General features: G+C 28.1%; 2 protein-coding genes across 2 annotated transcripts; both read left to right on the plus strand.

Annotated features, from left to right (window-relative positions):
* The first annotated feature begins 10,519 nt into the window (after positions 1-10,519).
* On the plus strand, positions 10,520-12,025 carry LOC145098717 (uncharacterized). The gene is made up of 3 exons (XM_079036328.1): positions 10,520-10,840; positions 11,078-11,182; positions 11,282-12,025. The coding sequence occupies exons 1-3, from the start codon at positions 10,520-10,522 to the stop codon at positions 12,023-12,025; spliced, it is 1,170 nt and encodes a 389-aa protein (XP_078892454.1).
* Positions 12,026-12,796: 771 nt separating this feature from the next.
* On the plus strand, positions 12,797-14,753 carry LOC145100296 (uncharacterized). Its single transcript, XM_079037620.1, has 3 exons — positions 12,797-12,968; positions 13,959-14,024; positions 14,444-14,753. Exons 1-3 carry the CDS (start codon positions 12,921-12,923, stop codon positions 14,489-14,491), a joined length of 162 nt encoding a protein of 53 aa, XP_078893746.1. The 5' UTR covers positions 12,797-12,920; the 3' UTR covers positions 14,492-14,753.
* The last annotated feature ends 1,004 nt before the right edge of the window (positions 14,754-15,757 follow it).

The raw sequence follows: 15,757 nt of genomic DNA on the forward strand, positions 1-15,757 counted from the left end.
TATATCACTTTATAATTTATGTTAATTTTATTTAATTTCCATTCTAATATTATTAATTTAATGTAATTAGAGTGAAAAATTTAAAATTTAAAATGGAGATTCAATAGGTTAGCAAGTGGCATGCATTAATTAGGAGACATAATAAAGTGACTCATGGCAAAAGAAAAATAAAATATGCATTAATTATGAGGCCTAATCCCTTCCCCTAATCTAATAAATAAGTACTAAATTGCCACGTGGCAGTCGCTGAGAGCCCTCACATCTAATTTTCCCGCTCAAATAACAAATATGAATTTCCGGCTTTACCCTTTGAGATCCAAAGTATCCTTCTGGCATCTTAGCTTTCTTTTTTTCCTGCTCATTTCACTTTGATTTTGTCTTCTTTTTCTATTCAAATTCAAAACTCAAATAAAAAAAATATTGAAATCATTCTTCAATCACCCCGTATCACGCCTCTTCCTCCACTAATTTCTCCTTCGGTTTTGGAAACCAAATCTCCATTATATACGCCAAACCATAGCTAGCTATATCAATGCTGCCATCTTCTTTTGAAATCTTCATTTTTTTCTCCAATCACCACAAGCTTAAGGAGTAGGTATCTATTTTCTCTCCATCTATATTAATTTCGATTTTGGAATTCCTTTTATTTTCTATTAACAAAACTTTTTTGATTTTGAGATTTATGAAATCTCGCTGAATCTCTGATTATCAGCCCAATTTTGATCTTTTTTTTTTTTCCATGAATCGTTCTTACAAGAGAAACGATGCAACTGATGACCTCTTTTTTTCTACATCGCTCATGATTCTCAAATTTTTTTGGTATTTGAATTTTGTAGGGTTTTTTAATCGAACCTTAATCCCTACCATGAATAACATCAAATTGATGGCACAGTACTGATATGGTGATATGGGGGTAAATATTTTGATGGAGTTCGTCGGAAAATGAAGGTACTTTGATTTTCTTCTTTTAGTCACTGCATAAATTGTTTCTAATGAAGAACACCCAAAAACCCTAAGAAGTTTCCACTTCTAATCTTGTATGATCTTCTTAAAATTGCAATAGTTCAACTGGATTTCTTTCTAAAACAAGATTAATGAAGCACTACAAATTGCAATTATGAAGTTTTACAAGATTTTACTATATTTTTAATGCTTGCAGCAGGTAAATGACGAGAGGGGTTTAGAAAGGGATGTTTTATGATGACACCTAATAGGTGTTCGATGAAATGCCTAACATAAACAATATTATACATTAGCTTAATCATGAATTTCAAATAACTTTTCTTATTGGTATTTGGTGCTAAAGACTGTATCTATGTAATTTCTTTATCTCCATATATTTCGTATATGATTTTCAGTTTTCTAGACCCCCCCCCCCTCCCTAATACACATAACATTTTTACTTAGTTTTCTGTTGGTTATATTTTTTTCTTTTGAATGATAGCGGGTTGTGATTACTTTTTAAATGAAAATGGATTTTGTAGTGCATTTTTGTATTAAACCTTCCAAATGTGTTAAATTTATGTTTATATTTCAGGTTAAAGTAATGGTTGGCTGGTAAATGTGGATCTATTTTTTTACTGGTAACTGTTTTGTTGTGATGTTTAACAAGATTTATACTAGATTTTTTTGAATTTTAATGCCTTCTTTATTTTTTATTTTTTTTTTATTTTAGAACATGTGGGATTTGACATTAGATACCATGTTCCCTTGATATCATCCTCAAATACTTTTGTTGCAAAAGTTCATATATTTCACCTATTATTCTACTTTTTAAATGTTTACGTACCATGTTAACATTCAGTTATTGAGTTTCGTTTGATCCGTTTATCCAATTAGCATGCATATCGCCTGCAAATGTAGTTGGGGCTACAAAAATTGGCACTTTATTTGTTATGTAATCAATTTGGCACTCAATCGTTAGACTACTTTTGAAGTTTTTAATTGATATGTCTATGCAGTTTATTACAACATCCTACTTTGAAAAATTGCAAGTACAATGCTATAATTTCGGATATCTAGCCCTTCAAATGCGTTATTAATATAAAAAGTTATAAGTATAAATAATGTTGCAATGGAAAGAATTGATAGTAGGGTGCTATAAAACACAAAGAAATGGAAGTATGTTGCTATATCTATAATTCATAGATTGATTTGTATTGTAGTTTTCACATGGTGACAATTCCTTATGAAGCACTTGGATAGCTGAATTCATACCCCATTGGTTGTCTAAGGTGATCTTCACTGTTGGTGATGACTAATTCAATTAAATTGGATCATTGCATCATGATTTTTCATTAACAAATATATATATATATATATATATATATATATATATATATATATATACTTGCATGCATAAAATTTGATGTGTATTTACTTTCTGGTCAACTGTATGTATGAGATAACTAGAAGTTGCCTGAAATAGTCGGTAATGACAATATATTTTTCCAGAGGGGCATCTTATCGTAGAGTAGGAAATCAACAATACTTAATGATAGAGGAGTTACCTGCGTAGGAATTCGCCAGGTGATCAACATCAACACCAATTTTAGACAAAATAGATTGGAGATAGTTTGAAGATTTCAAACCATTCTATGATGAAAAGTCCATATACGAGGAGGCTTTGAGCAGGGGCATATTCGTCAATCCAGGAGGAGAAGCCCTATAGATTAGAATATCCAAATATAGAGCATCTACACAATCTACCACACCCTCAATGCAGCAAAGCAGTAAATAGGTGCGATGGTACCACAGATCCTTTGACGGGGGTATTTTGTTCCAGATTTCCATCAGCTACAGAGCCATGATTCCTAACACCAGATTGTTAGTATAACTATTTGCATTCTTCTTTTGGTTACTTAAATTGATCAGCAGTTCATTGTTGACGGTTTAGGGGAGTTTGGCTGGACTATCAAGCAACATCCATCTTCTTGATGTGTCATGGAGTAAAGTGTTGCATATGAGGAATTTACATCTTTAAGTATCCATTGTCTTTTAAAGTCTTACATATGTATTCTCATTTTTGGGCCATTGCTTGTGTTTTCCTTAAATAATCTTAGTGTTCAACACTTGTGAGACTTATGAGGCTTTGAAACCGTATGTTCCTCGTCTATGACATATCCAAAGACTTCACATCATACAAGGTCCAAGTTCCTGGTGTTATTATTTTGGATCAAACATATGAAAGGTAATGTTTCTTTTCTTTTCTTTTGAGCCACCCATGTTTCTGATCCTTAATATCCATCGAAAAAGAACAAAGATGAGGAAGACACACTTGTGCTATCACAGGAGTAGATATAAATGTAATTTTTTCTTAATTAGAGTATATTTCCCTCAAAATAAATTTATTAAAATAGTCTAAACAAATCAACGCCTAAACAAAGAAGTGGAATAATTAAAATACATTATATATTTAAATGAGGGGCATAATTGTCAGCAAACTATAAAAATATGTGGATGCATAAAAAAAATGATTGGCTCAAAATATGTTTTATTATTATTTTTAATATTTTTATGTTATATTTTTTAAGAATAAGAAGCGATGTTCATAATGCCAAATTTATAATGACACTAGATGGAAAAACAGAAACAAATGAAATTCTGTTTTAGCTTCATCTACATGTTGCCGAATAAATTCATTAGATATGGTAGTTAATTTCCCTCCATCATTCAATTTAATGGATTTTTATGCGTAGGTTAATATGGTTGACATAATCAAGTTGTATTAGTTGAAAATTCTTGAATTACCATGGTCCATGAAGTTTGCTAATCCCTCCAAGGTACTTCATTTACACACATATCACTAAGATTGCCAAAAATGACGAAGATACCCCTAAATTGCAATTGTTGGTCAAAACATAAAAACTGCATTTCATTGTAAAAGTACAAATAATAAAAGAATTCAAGTAAAAGGTATCAAATAGTTTTGAATTTTTATTTGTTTTTTTTAGATTAAAATTTATGTAAGTGCCAATCTAATTTTTTTTTCTAGATTCATTAGTATGAAAATGTTATTTGCAATTTTTGTTTGTTAAAAAATTTAGAGATATTATATGAGTTCACTCGCCAAGTGAGACATTTGAAGGATCCAAATCAGAAAATCCTTAGTTAGTTTTAGCAAAAAACAAAAAAAACAATAGCCCTCTACCAAATCATGAAAGCACTTATTATGTCAATTATTTTGATATTTAAATAACATTTAACGATTAACTTTGTGAATCGGAAAAATAACTACAGTAAAATAACACATTTTTTAGAGCATGCTTTATTTATTTATTTATTTTTATTTTGGTTTTCGGTTATTATAAGCTACCATGATATTGGTTATCAATAGAAATGTCTTGGTCATGGTTTTGAATATTGTGTTTCAAGTGAGGAAAATGTCATTGTTTTTTCTTTTATCCGCCCAAACAAAAAATTATATTGTAATTTCAATTTTACCCTTCTTTGTTAGAAAACTATATAAAATTAGCATTCCCATAATTGATATTTTACAAATGACCATTTTGTCCTTGGCCCAAAATTATAAAAAGAAAAATACTATAAAGATCAAATTTCTAAATTTTTCATATTTTTTTGTTTTAAAACATATTATATGTTATCATTATTGATCCTCAAGTTATCTTGCTATTTCATACATACATTTTTGATCATATGTGAGTTAAAGTCTTCTAATACTTCGATTGTTCATTGAACCTTTATATATTTTAACTATCAAATTTTACTTATTACAAGCTTACATTGGATCGACAACATGCATGGTTGGAGATATAGATGCAAAGAAAGTGTTGCAATGATGAAATTATGTATGAAAGAAAATGATACTTTTCTCCTCCAATTCGTTATTTTTATAAGTGTTAAACCAAAAAATAACAACATACTTTAATTTGTTTGATTTTTGTAACATCTTAGATTGTTTGTTGGATCTTCCTTAAGATTTATAGGATTGAAGCAACGAAGCTTTTTATTGGTGTCATGAATAGAATAGAGATGTTCACCATTATATTTTAAAGTTGCAATGAATTTTTGTATATTTGATCTACTGGTACATAATATGTACCATGATCATCTTATGTTTAATATATATTTTTGTTTGATAAACTTTAAACAATTTCAAGTTACATTTTGTTTAAATTTGTATTCTTAATGTTTTTTATTGATATGTATATTCATTTGGCATAGATAATTTTCTACAATTATTTCAATTTAATGAATTATGACTTACCAAGATGATTAATTTGTATATAATGATCATAAAATTACAACATAAATCTCTTATTATATACAAAAAATGTTTGCAAATATATTATTTAATCATAAGTTTTCTAAATTAATGGTATATTATTTTATTACATAATCAATTTTTTTAATTCTATTTAAAATTAACACCCGTGGGTTTCACGGGTTTTAGCCTAGTATTATAATAAAAGAAACCTTTATTCCTACGTGGCACTCTCACAACGTGTTTTTACGACAATGTTAATTTACTACAATACCCTCCATTAATTCCTTTTAATTTCGGTTAGTATCTCTTTCCATCATATACCATTAATTTCTATTTCATTAGATTTAGTAAGTGATAAAATACTTATTTTGTTTTTTGAATTCCCGTTAATAATTAAATGGTATGCTTTAAATACAATTGTAAAATTCCCATTAATAATTAAATGGGATGCTTTAAATACAATTGTAAACTAACCATATATTCGTGCTTATAAAATGCTACGAATTCGGTAAACATTATTACATCCATAATATTTGTTATAAACAATCCGTAATATCAAGGAAGAATCAATCCTTAAAATCTGATATTTATTTATTTCGAACCGTGATATGTTTTTTTCTAAATGAGATTGCAATCCAATTAAATGGAATCATTATAATCCTATTTACGGGTATATATATTGCTATCCTTTAAAACTGAAATTATCATGTTATATCCGTGAGTGTGAAATAGTATGGTTGCATTTATAAGGATTGTTTACGTAAAATTATCTGTTTGTATAATAAATTTTGCTACATGGATCATATATGTAAAAAAAATGCATGCAAGGACTGTTTTTGTAATAAACTATATGCTTGCATTTGTATATAACATCTTACTTATCTATTTTTCTTCTTTTCCTGTTTTAGCATTATAGTTTCGATATATGATAAATATCTTTTAATTTGATTTTATTTAATCTTTAACTTTCATCTCAAAATTTATTAAATGAATGGTCATTCCTATTTAACAGTTTACACAAGGACCATTCCTGTAGTTCTTTTATGTAAGAACCATTGTTGTAATATTTTTAAAAATTATTCATTTTTGCTAATTTTTAAAAACTAGGACCCATAAATATATAGTATATATTGTATGAAATACTTTAGTATATATAGTATATTAATTCCATTCCTATAATATTTTTTCTAGATTATCCATTATATTATATCTATGAATTTAAAACTGTATGATCACATTTATAAAGATTGTTTACCTAAAGAAATTTGTTTCTATAATCAATTTTGATATAGGGACCATATACATAAAATTTTATGTACCTAAGGATTGTTTATGTAACATTCACTATTAAGTGGTATGTATGTGTCCATTTGTTTACCTTTTTGCTAACATCAATTGTACTATTATATTTTCAATAATTTTGTAGTGTTCAAAATAAAAAAAGATTGAAATTGTTAAGTTTAGATAAAGATAGTAGTCTTACAAACAAAACTTCCAATATTATGTATAAAAGAGTTTTTAGAAATTTATAAATAATTTGTAATTTATTGTGTTGTATTTATTTATTTTTATTGTATTTCTGTTATATTTAATTTTTCGTATATCAATGTTATTTTCATGATTGATTATGTCTTTTATACTGTATTTAAATTTATATTATGTTCTATAAATCTTAGTTATATTAAATGTCTTCATATATATAATGTATATCAGATATTCAAATAAAAATATTTATTAATTTTAAATAAGTAATATAATAGTCTAAACAAAACTTATTTCTTATTTGTTCAATAAAATTTTATAAATCTTTTACCCGTGATTTCCACGGGTTGTAACCTAGTATGGTAACATATGTCAAAAGGAGAATAAAATTATTCTTTTATTAGAATAGAGATTGAAAATTTTTGATCAATTTTTCTTTTTCTGATCAATTTCGAAATTCAGAACCATCAATATCAGTTTCTGTAAATAAGAAGGAACAAGGGTCAAAGAATAACAAATTGAGGTAAATTCTCCTTTCAAATTTTTTATTTTTTCTAATTTTTCGTTTATGACAAATCATAAATTCTGATTTTTTGTTTCTAATACTTCTTATTTGTAAGAACTAAGAACTATATTTTGATCTCAGATTGCAGGTTTTCTGATTTTTTTTGGAGCATACCATTGTTTTCTGATTTGAAGTGTCAAAATCATAAGGTAATTTTCAGATTTATGATATCCTATGAATATGACTGTCTTTTTTTCTTGATAATGATATATTTGTTCTTTAATTATGATCTTATATGATTTCTTTATTTTTTTTTTCCTGAAATGCTATTTGGTTTCTTATTTGGATTATGATTTTTATTTACAGTTTTGATATCTTCTCTTGGTAATTTGAAGTGTGGAAAATCCAGAACCAAGAAGAAATCTACAAATCTCAATTCGCATATAAGTTCGTTTCTTTGTTTTCTATAATTTACATTGCCTCCTAGATTAAAAAAACAAGCATCTGGATATGAAAAACGTAAGAAGAAACAAAAAATTGAAGAAGATAATAAAGCTCAAGCAGGTTCTATGGATAAAGTTATAACAAAAAAACACAACTTTTCGAAAAATGAAACACAAACTGTTAATGAAGATAATCTTGATGATGATGATTATGTTGATGTTGATGGTAATGATAATGCTAATGACAATGTTGATGCTAATGATAATCCTAATGTTGACGCAGGGCCGGCCCAAGCCCAGGGCGAGCTGGGCCAAGGCCCAGGGCAGCATAATTTGATGGGGCATCATATTTGATATGGGTGTTATATGTATTCATATGGGCCAAAGCTTTTAATCCAACAACTAAAACATAAGTTTCCAGTCCATATGAAAAGAGGCAGCAGAGTCTCCCACACCTAAGCAACATTCGGCGACAATTGAATATTGATTTTGGAATTTGGCATGCACGATGCACGCTTTCGACTCCTCGGTCTCCAAGGAAGCATCGGCACACCTAATAATTGAAGACGAGAAGACGAGGCAACCGAGGTTATGATTGAATCGATCCTCACTGCTGATCTCACTATCTCAACTTCTAATAAACTTATGGATCCCTTAATTTCTTTCTGAGATTTTGATTGTGAATTTATGATTGAATCGGTCCTCCTAATCATCTATTATCCTTAATCTCATTGTTTTCTCTTGACTTTTAAATTTCATTGTTTTCGCATAAAGTGAACTTTTCAAGTTTCAAAGGGCTATGCTGAAGTTTCAAAGGATATAGAGTGCAATTCGAACTCTTGATCATATAACTAAGTGAATGATTTGATTTGAATTGTTTATGTTTGCATTATGTTATTCTGTAGGTTCAGTAGGAATTTCAAATAGATGGTAATTTATGGCAAAAATCTATTAGCTTACATTTCAGCAATTTTAGTTCATATTTTGCCATTGCACATTTGTTTACAAACTTTTGATTACGTAATGATGTATCTGCTTTGTATTTTTTTATTTGTTTCCAATAAGAACTTATATTTGCATTGTTCTCAAGGAATTAGATTTATTGTTCACTAGTGTCCTCATTGATGAAATTCCTGTCATTTTATTGTGCAACATGAGTTGGAATGCAATAAATCTGTATTTCGTATGAATGCTAATTAGCTATCTAACTTTAATCTCTTTCTAATTTTTGGAGTCAGGGTTTATGAAAATTTTGTCATTTGATTTGATATGTCATTCTATAATTAGAGGCATTTTCTTGTCAATTTGTCAAATTTATATTTGCTATTTGAAACTAGAGTCAATATCTGTAATTAAAGTTCTGCAGTTTGTCAATTTTAGTATTTGAATTTCTTTGTTATTTGTTAATTTCATTTATAGTTTATAAACTTCTGTAATTATAGTCAAATAGATATTGCTTTAATATTAGTTTTAGTATTAATTTTCCAGGTTAAGAAATATTAAAGTTACAAAAGCTTGGTAGCATTACAAATAATCATCACTAAGGTCTTTCCGACAAGCTTGTGGGAAATCTTATTAAGCCTTCATTTTCAGCAAATTTAATCCTATGATTAGATTAGTTTGTAATCTAAGATTGGGTTATATAAGGATATATCAAATGTCATTGCCAAAAATGTTGAAACAATTGCAAGTTCTATAACTAATACTAATTTTGTTTATAGGTTAATCGCCTTAATGATTGATCAATCTAAATTTTTTGGCTGAGAATAGGTAAAAAAAAGTCTGCTAAAAACTATCTATATAAATATAGCTCTTTACATAATCACCTAAGGGCCTAGTTGCCTACAACACACCTTATGAGTTTTGAAAGGAAATGGAAGAAACTCAATCTCTTATGTTAATATTGATTAAGGCCATAAGAGTTTTACAAAACTCGTATATAATTAGGACACGTTATAAGTTTTTGTTGTATATAGGTTTAGTGTTAACCCTATGGTATAAAATATGAACATAAGGGCATCATTAAGTCTTTTCGCCCAGGGTATAGAAATCTTATGGACCGGCCCTGTGTTGACGTTGATGATAATGTTGATTTTCACACTTTTGATATATTTGATCCAAGAAATTGGAATGTTCTTGATTCTAATATGATAAATATATTAGTATTGAAAGGTCCTAAAAGAGATTTATCAATTATAAAAAGGTCCTAAAGATAAATATTTAAGAATATTTTCTACAACATATTACACTAAAACTTTACCAAATGGGGAAAATGTGATAGAGATTGACTTGTTTATTCTAAAGAAATTGATAAAATTTTTTTGTTTTTCCTGTAATTTTTTTCAAAAAGGGTGCGGAAAGGGTCAATTAGCAAATGATGGTTTTAGAGATTAGATACATCTTAACACTAGAATTAAAGAGCATGGAACTAGTATGGAACATGTTAAAAATATAAATACTTGGTATGATTTGCGTTTATGATTATAAAAAAAATAAAACTATTGATAGTGCGGCTCAAAAACAATTAGAAAAAGAAAAAGTTCATTGGAGACAAGTTTTGTTGAGAATTATCTCTATTGTGAAATTTCTTGCTAAACATAATCTTGCTTTCGTGGAACTAATGAGAAAGTGTATGAAAATAACAATGGAAATTTCTTAGAGTTATTTGAGATGTTGGTTGAATCTAACATGGTTTCTTATGAGCATATACAACGTATTACAAATAAAATTAGTATCCATAAACATTATCTTGGGCATAGGATACAAAATGAATTAATAGTTTTGCTTTCTTCGGAAATAAAATCTATGACTATTAGAAAGATAAAAAATGCAAAATATTTTTCTATAAGTCACCAAGAGCAAATGACTATCATTTTAAGAGATGTGGATGTTTCGTCAAATGTTGTTTGCATTGAAGAATCATTTTCAGGGGTTTTAGATGTAAATGATACAATCGACCAAGGACTTTTTGATGTTTTACAAAATGAATTGAATTTGCTTGATCTTGACATTAATAATGTGCATGGACAAGGTTATAATAATGGATCAAATATGAAAGGAAAACATCAAGGAGTGCAAACAAAGCTTTTAGATATAAATTCCAGAGCTTTTTATACTCCTTGTGGTTGCCATAGTTTGAACTTAACTTTGTGTGATATGGCTAATACTTGTGGTAAAGCTAAAGTTTTTTTTTTTTTTTTTTTTTTTTTTTTTTTTTTTTTTTTTTTTTTTTTTTCGTTTTTTGTTTTTTTTTGGAACAATACAACATATCTATACAATTTTTGCAAATTCCACTAAGAGATGACAAATTCTAAAGATAATCTGAAAGGGTTAACTCATAAATCTTAGTCATCCACTTAGTGAGAGAGTCGTGTTGATAGTGTTAAAACTACAAGATTTCAAATTTTTGACATACAAAAGGCTTTACTTCAAGTAGCCAAAAATGATAATTATCTAAAAATAACAAGTGAAGCTAAATCTGTAGCAAAAAATAAATTTGGTAACTTTGAGTTTATATTGGCTTTAGTAATTTGGTATGAAATGTTAAATACTGTTAATTTAGTTAGCAAACAATTGCAATAAAAAGATATGCTTATTGATGTTGCTATGGAAAAAAAAATAAAGGGGCTGATTTCGTTTTTTAAAGAATATAGAGAAAATGGTTTTTTAAATGCTTTAGAAACTGCAAAAGATATTGCCTTGAAAATGGGCAACGATCCAATATTTTCTAAAAAACATGAACCTAAAATTAAAAAACATTTTGATGAAATTTCATCTCATACTTCTTGTAGTGTTTCACAATCCGCGCAAGAGAAATTTAGGGTTAAATATTTTATTTATATTGTTGATCAAGCAATTACTGGTTTAACTACAGGTTTTGAACAATATCAACAATATGATAAAATATTTGGTTCTTTGTTTAATTTAGAAAAACTACATTCATTAGATGATATAACCTTAAAATCTTGTTGTAAGTCTTTTAAAACTTCATTCAAGAAAGATGAGCAATTGGATACTGATGAAAATGACTTGTATGTTGAGTTAAAATTACTTCTACATCTCTTGCCCAAAGAAAAAATGACAGCAATTGACATTTTAAACTTTTTAAAACGTGTTGATTGTTTTACTATTACATCTATTGCATATAAAATTATATTGACTATTACTGTTACTATTGCATTTGCAGAACGAAGTTTTTCAAAATTGAAGATTTTGAAGTCCTATTTACGATCTACAATAACTCAAGAACGACTTAATGGATTGGCTTTGATGATGATTGAGCATAACATGTTGGACAAAGTTACATATGAAGATGTTATTGAGAAATTTATTCCAACAAATATTAGGATGATGATAGTTTTCAAGTAGAAACCAATTTCTTTTTTGTGTATTATTTTGAATGAAGTTTTATTTTATGTATTTACAACAAAAAATTAAAATGTATATTTTTTTGCTTAAATTTTGAGATATTTCAAATTTTAGGGTCTATTTTTTATTAATTCGCACATAATTTCTAAAATATCGGGACCGCCTTCACCACACCCATCAGCCTCATATATCTAAACAATAAACTCCATCTAATAAATCTATATGGACGATTTACATGTTTTTGGCTTTAATCTATCTTTCATTCGGTCCGGTTTAGTTTTTCGATTTAATAGCTCGAACCACCACGAATGTTGCATACCCCGACTAGGTCTAGCTATGGTAGACATGACCACACCTGATTACAAATTATACCGTAAAGAGTAAATTACACGAATGGTCCCTATGATTTGGGGTAATTTGTGCGTTTGGTCCCTAACTTATTTTTTTTAACTCTGAAGGTCCCTACTGATTATTTTTATTATGTGTTTGGTCCATATTGTTTGTTTTTGTTATGCGTTTGGTCCATGTCATACCTAAAAAGACTATTATTTAAATATGGAAAACTGATAGGGTACGTAAGGTAAGGTGAGAAGGGTGAGATTAAGGTGTGTTTATTTAAATAAATTAAAAAATAAAGGGAGAAATAGACTTTTTATGTAAGACAGGGATCAAGCGCGTAACAAAAACAAACAGTAGGGACCTTTCGAGTTAGTAGGAACCTTTCGAATTAAAAAAATAAGTTAGAACCAAACGCACAAATTACCATAGTTTACTCTACCGTAAACCCACAAAACAAAACATCTGATGCTGCGAATTCTTCTAGGGCTTATGACCTGCGACTGATCTCTTCATTTACTCTTCAATTTCCCGATCAACGATTCTGCACATTTTCCCGATGGCGCCACCGCCCGGCCTTTACTCCGGTACCAGCACCTTCGCTTTGGTAAAAATCTTCACAATTTCCGCTCATCGATTTAAACTCCGGGACTGTATACTTATGTGTTTTTTTTTGCGTCGATTTCGTGCAAAATGTTTGATTTAATTGCTTTCCTCTACCTTCAGTTTATTCGACATGAAAATAAATGTTATTATTTGTGTGATCTGTCTTTCAATTGATTATCACGAGTTTAGCGTTTCATGTATTGATTCAATTTTGATTTGATGTGACGTAGGCTTTGCTTGTTTGTTTGTTTCTTTCTTAGATTTGCAGTGATTGTATTTTCAAAGAGCTATTAGCATTTGAAACATTAAAATCGACGTTCTGTTGCATATAAAACATTGTCCATTTGTCCTTTCGAAAATGATAAACGCAAATTCCATCTTATGATAATTGTGGAGTTTGTATAGACTGTGGAAATGTAAATTCACATGGTAACTTTGATATTCTGTATAAGAAATCTAAAATCATTTTCTTTTTCTTTTCTGAAAGCATTGTTCTTTTTTGCATTTCTGTAACTACTATTGCTAGAATGCTTTCCCATTTTATGCACCAACATTTCATTCCTCAAATGCTTATTTATGCAACAATGTTTCACTTTTTTATTAAATTATGCAACAATGATCGTTTTGTTTTACCAATTTATTCAACTTAAACTAATTATTTAGCCATGTTTCAACCGGTTATACTAGTAATTGGTAACATATTTTGGTTCTACAATGAAACGACATGTATAATTTCATATTTTATATTAAAAACCACTTTTGTTGCATAAAATGGGAAAATGGTTATTCGTTGTTACATAAATGTGCATTTCACTTTAAAAAGAATAATGGTTTGCTTGCAATGAATATCGTTACACATTTTGCAAAGGAATATTATGATTTTGGATTTTTGTTTATATGTGATATAAATGCTTTTCTTTTTGTTGGCTTTATCTGTTTTTTATTTCGTTGAGTCATGGGATTATGATTAATTTGGATCTTGATATTACAGGTGGCACGTGTGTCAGCCTTCTCTGTTGGAGTAGTTTATGGTAGCATCAAGCTCAAATACCTTAAGGTATTGGTACCTTTCTTATCAATTGATTTCATGTTTCTATGTGTTAATAGTTGTAGTTGAATTGTATCAATAATCTTTCTTGATATTTATGCCCTTATCAATTTGGAAGAGTTGAATTGCTATATTTTATTGATTTACCTAGTAATTCTAATATTTTATCGATTTAGCCATGAACTTTTATCATAAAAATACTAATCTAGTGGCTAAATTGATGAAAGTAAGGTATACTTGTATGTATTCTAACATTTTTTTAAACTGGTTAAAAGTTAAAATATAAGCATTCATATTTTATTGGTTTAGCGACTTAACTAATAATTTTTGTGCTGTGATTTTTTAAAATAAATTTTTAAACACCATTTTATTGATGCTTGTTAATTGTTATGCTTTTTTTTTTTTTTTAATTTTATTATTATTAACAGGTGAAGGCTAAGTCACAAAGAAAAGCCGAGGCAAAGGCACACCACTAGAAGAAGTAAAATATGAAATAATTCTTTTGGCTTTTTATAGATATGATTTTGGATATTTTTTGGGTTAAAAGTATATTTTTGGTAGAAAATAATAAATAGTTTTGAACTTGAGATTTCTATCTATGGGCAAGAAAATGTCTTGAATTTATATCATCGGGTTAATGCATCTCGATGCACTTGTAGTTTTTGAATTGATCTTTGTTGTGATCTCGATGCACTTGTAGGTTTTGAAAATAATAAATAGTTATCTCTGTTTACTTTATTATTTTCATCTTTAGTCTCTTTATTAAAAATACTTAGAGGTTGTTTGATAGTTAAGTGAGAGAGACTGAGTCTCAAGTTCTAACTAAATTTGTTGTTTAGTCTATCGATTTAAGATACTTAGAGATTGTTTAATAGATACTAATTGAGTTTGATTGGGTGAGAGGCCGGACTCTGATTGAAACCATGATGTTTAATTATGTCTCTAACTAAGTGTGCTAAATGCTCAATATGACCATTTTATCCTTTTGTTTTGTGATGATTAATTTATTTTTTTCCATATCTTTGTCATCACTTTCATTATAAAATGTCAACACCATGATAACTACATTATATAGAAATACAAAATTTTGCTTGTTAGGCCCTTACTAAAAAACTTTTGTTTTGTGATGATTAAATTTTTTTTTCCATATCTTTGTCACCACTTTCATTATAAAATGTCAACACCATGATAACTACATTATATAGAAATACAAAAATTTGCTTGTTAGGCCCTTACTAAAAAGTATTTTATTATAAGTTACATTTATTTTTCCTGCATTTTTTTTATAGAAACATTAAATTAAACAATGAAACTTTTTTAAAATACAACATTTTAATTAATACTTTTTTTTATAAAAAAATTAACAATTTTTCCTAAAGAAAAAAAAATTGTTGTTTGTAACTGATTGTCCCTGAATTTCTACATATTTTACATAAAAATCACAAAATAAAAATTAAAAAGTATGCATTTAACAATGTACTATTTTCTTTTTCTTCCAATATAATAAAAATGTATGATTTGATTGTTTTGCTCCTCTATGTGTTAATAAAAATGTTGCTATTATGGGATCAAAATAAAAGAAAGTACTATGCCATTATGTTATACAAATAAAAGTATGATGTTGTTAAGGGATAAAATGCAATTTTTTTTAATAAACTCTTATAATACACGGGTTTCACACCTATATATATATATATATATATATATAACTTACAAAGGAATTGAATGGACAAGGTAATAGA

This window comes from Lactuca serriola, chromosome 4, assembly GCF_051521515.1.
Source record: "Lactuca serriola cultivar US96UC23 chromosome 4, Lser_US96UC23_V15, whole genome shotgun sequence".
NCBI classification, from domain to species: Eukaryota; Viridiplantae; Streptophyta; class Magnoliopsida; order Asterales; family Asteraceae; genus Lactuca; species Lactuca serriola.

Coding starts and splice junctions, on each gene's coding strand:
- LOC145098717 (XM_079036328.1), top strand. CDS start 10,520: ATGACTATCATTTTAAGAGATGTGGATGTTTCGTCAAATGTTGTTTGC. Junction 10,841..11,077: donor ATACTTGTGGTAAAGCTAAA/GTTTTTTTTTTT, acceptor GACATACAAAAG/GCTTTACTTCAAGTAGCCAA. Junction 11,183..11,281: donor TTGAGTTTATATTGGCTTTA/GTAATTTGGTAT, acceptor AAAAAAATAAAG/GGGCTGATTTCGTTTTTTAA.
- LOC145100296 (XM_079037620.1), top strand. CDS start 12,921: ATGGCGCCACCGCCCGGCCTTTACTCCGGTACCAGCACCTTCGCTTTG. Junction 12,969..13,958: donor GTACCAGCACCTTCGCTTTG/GTAAAAATCTTC, acceptor TTGATATTACAG/GTGGCACGTGTGTCAGCCTT. Junction 14,025..14,443: donor TCAAGCTCAAATACCTTAAG/GTATTGGTACCT, acceptor TATTATTAACAG/GTGAAGGCTAAGTCACAAAG.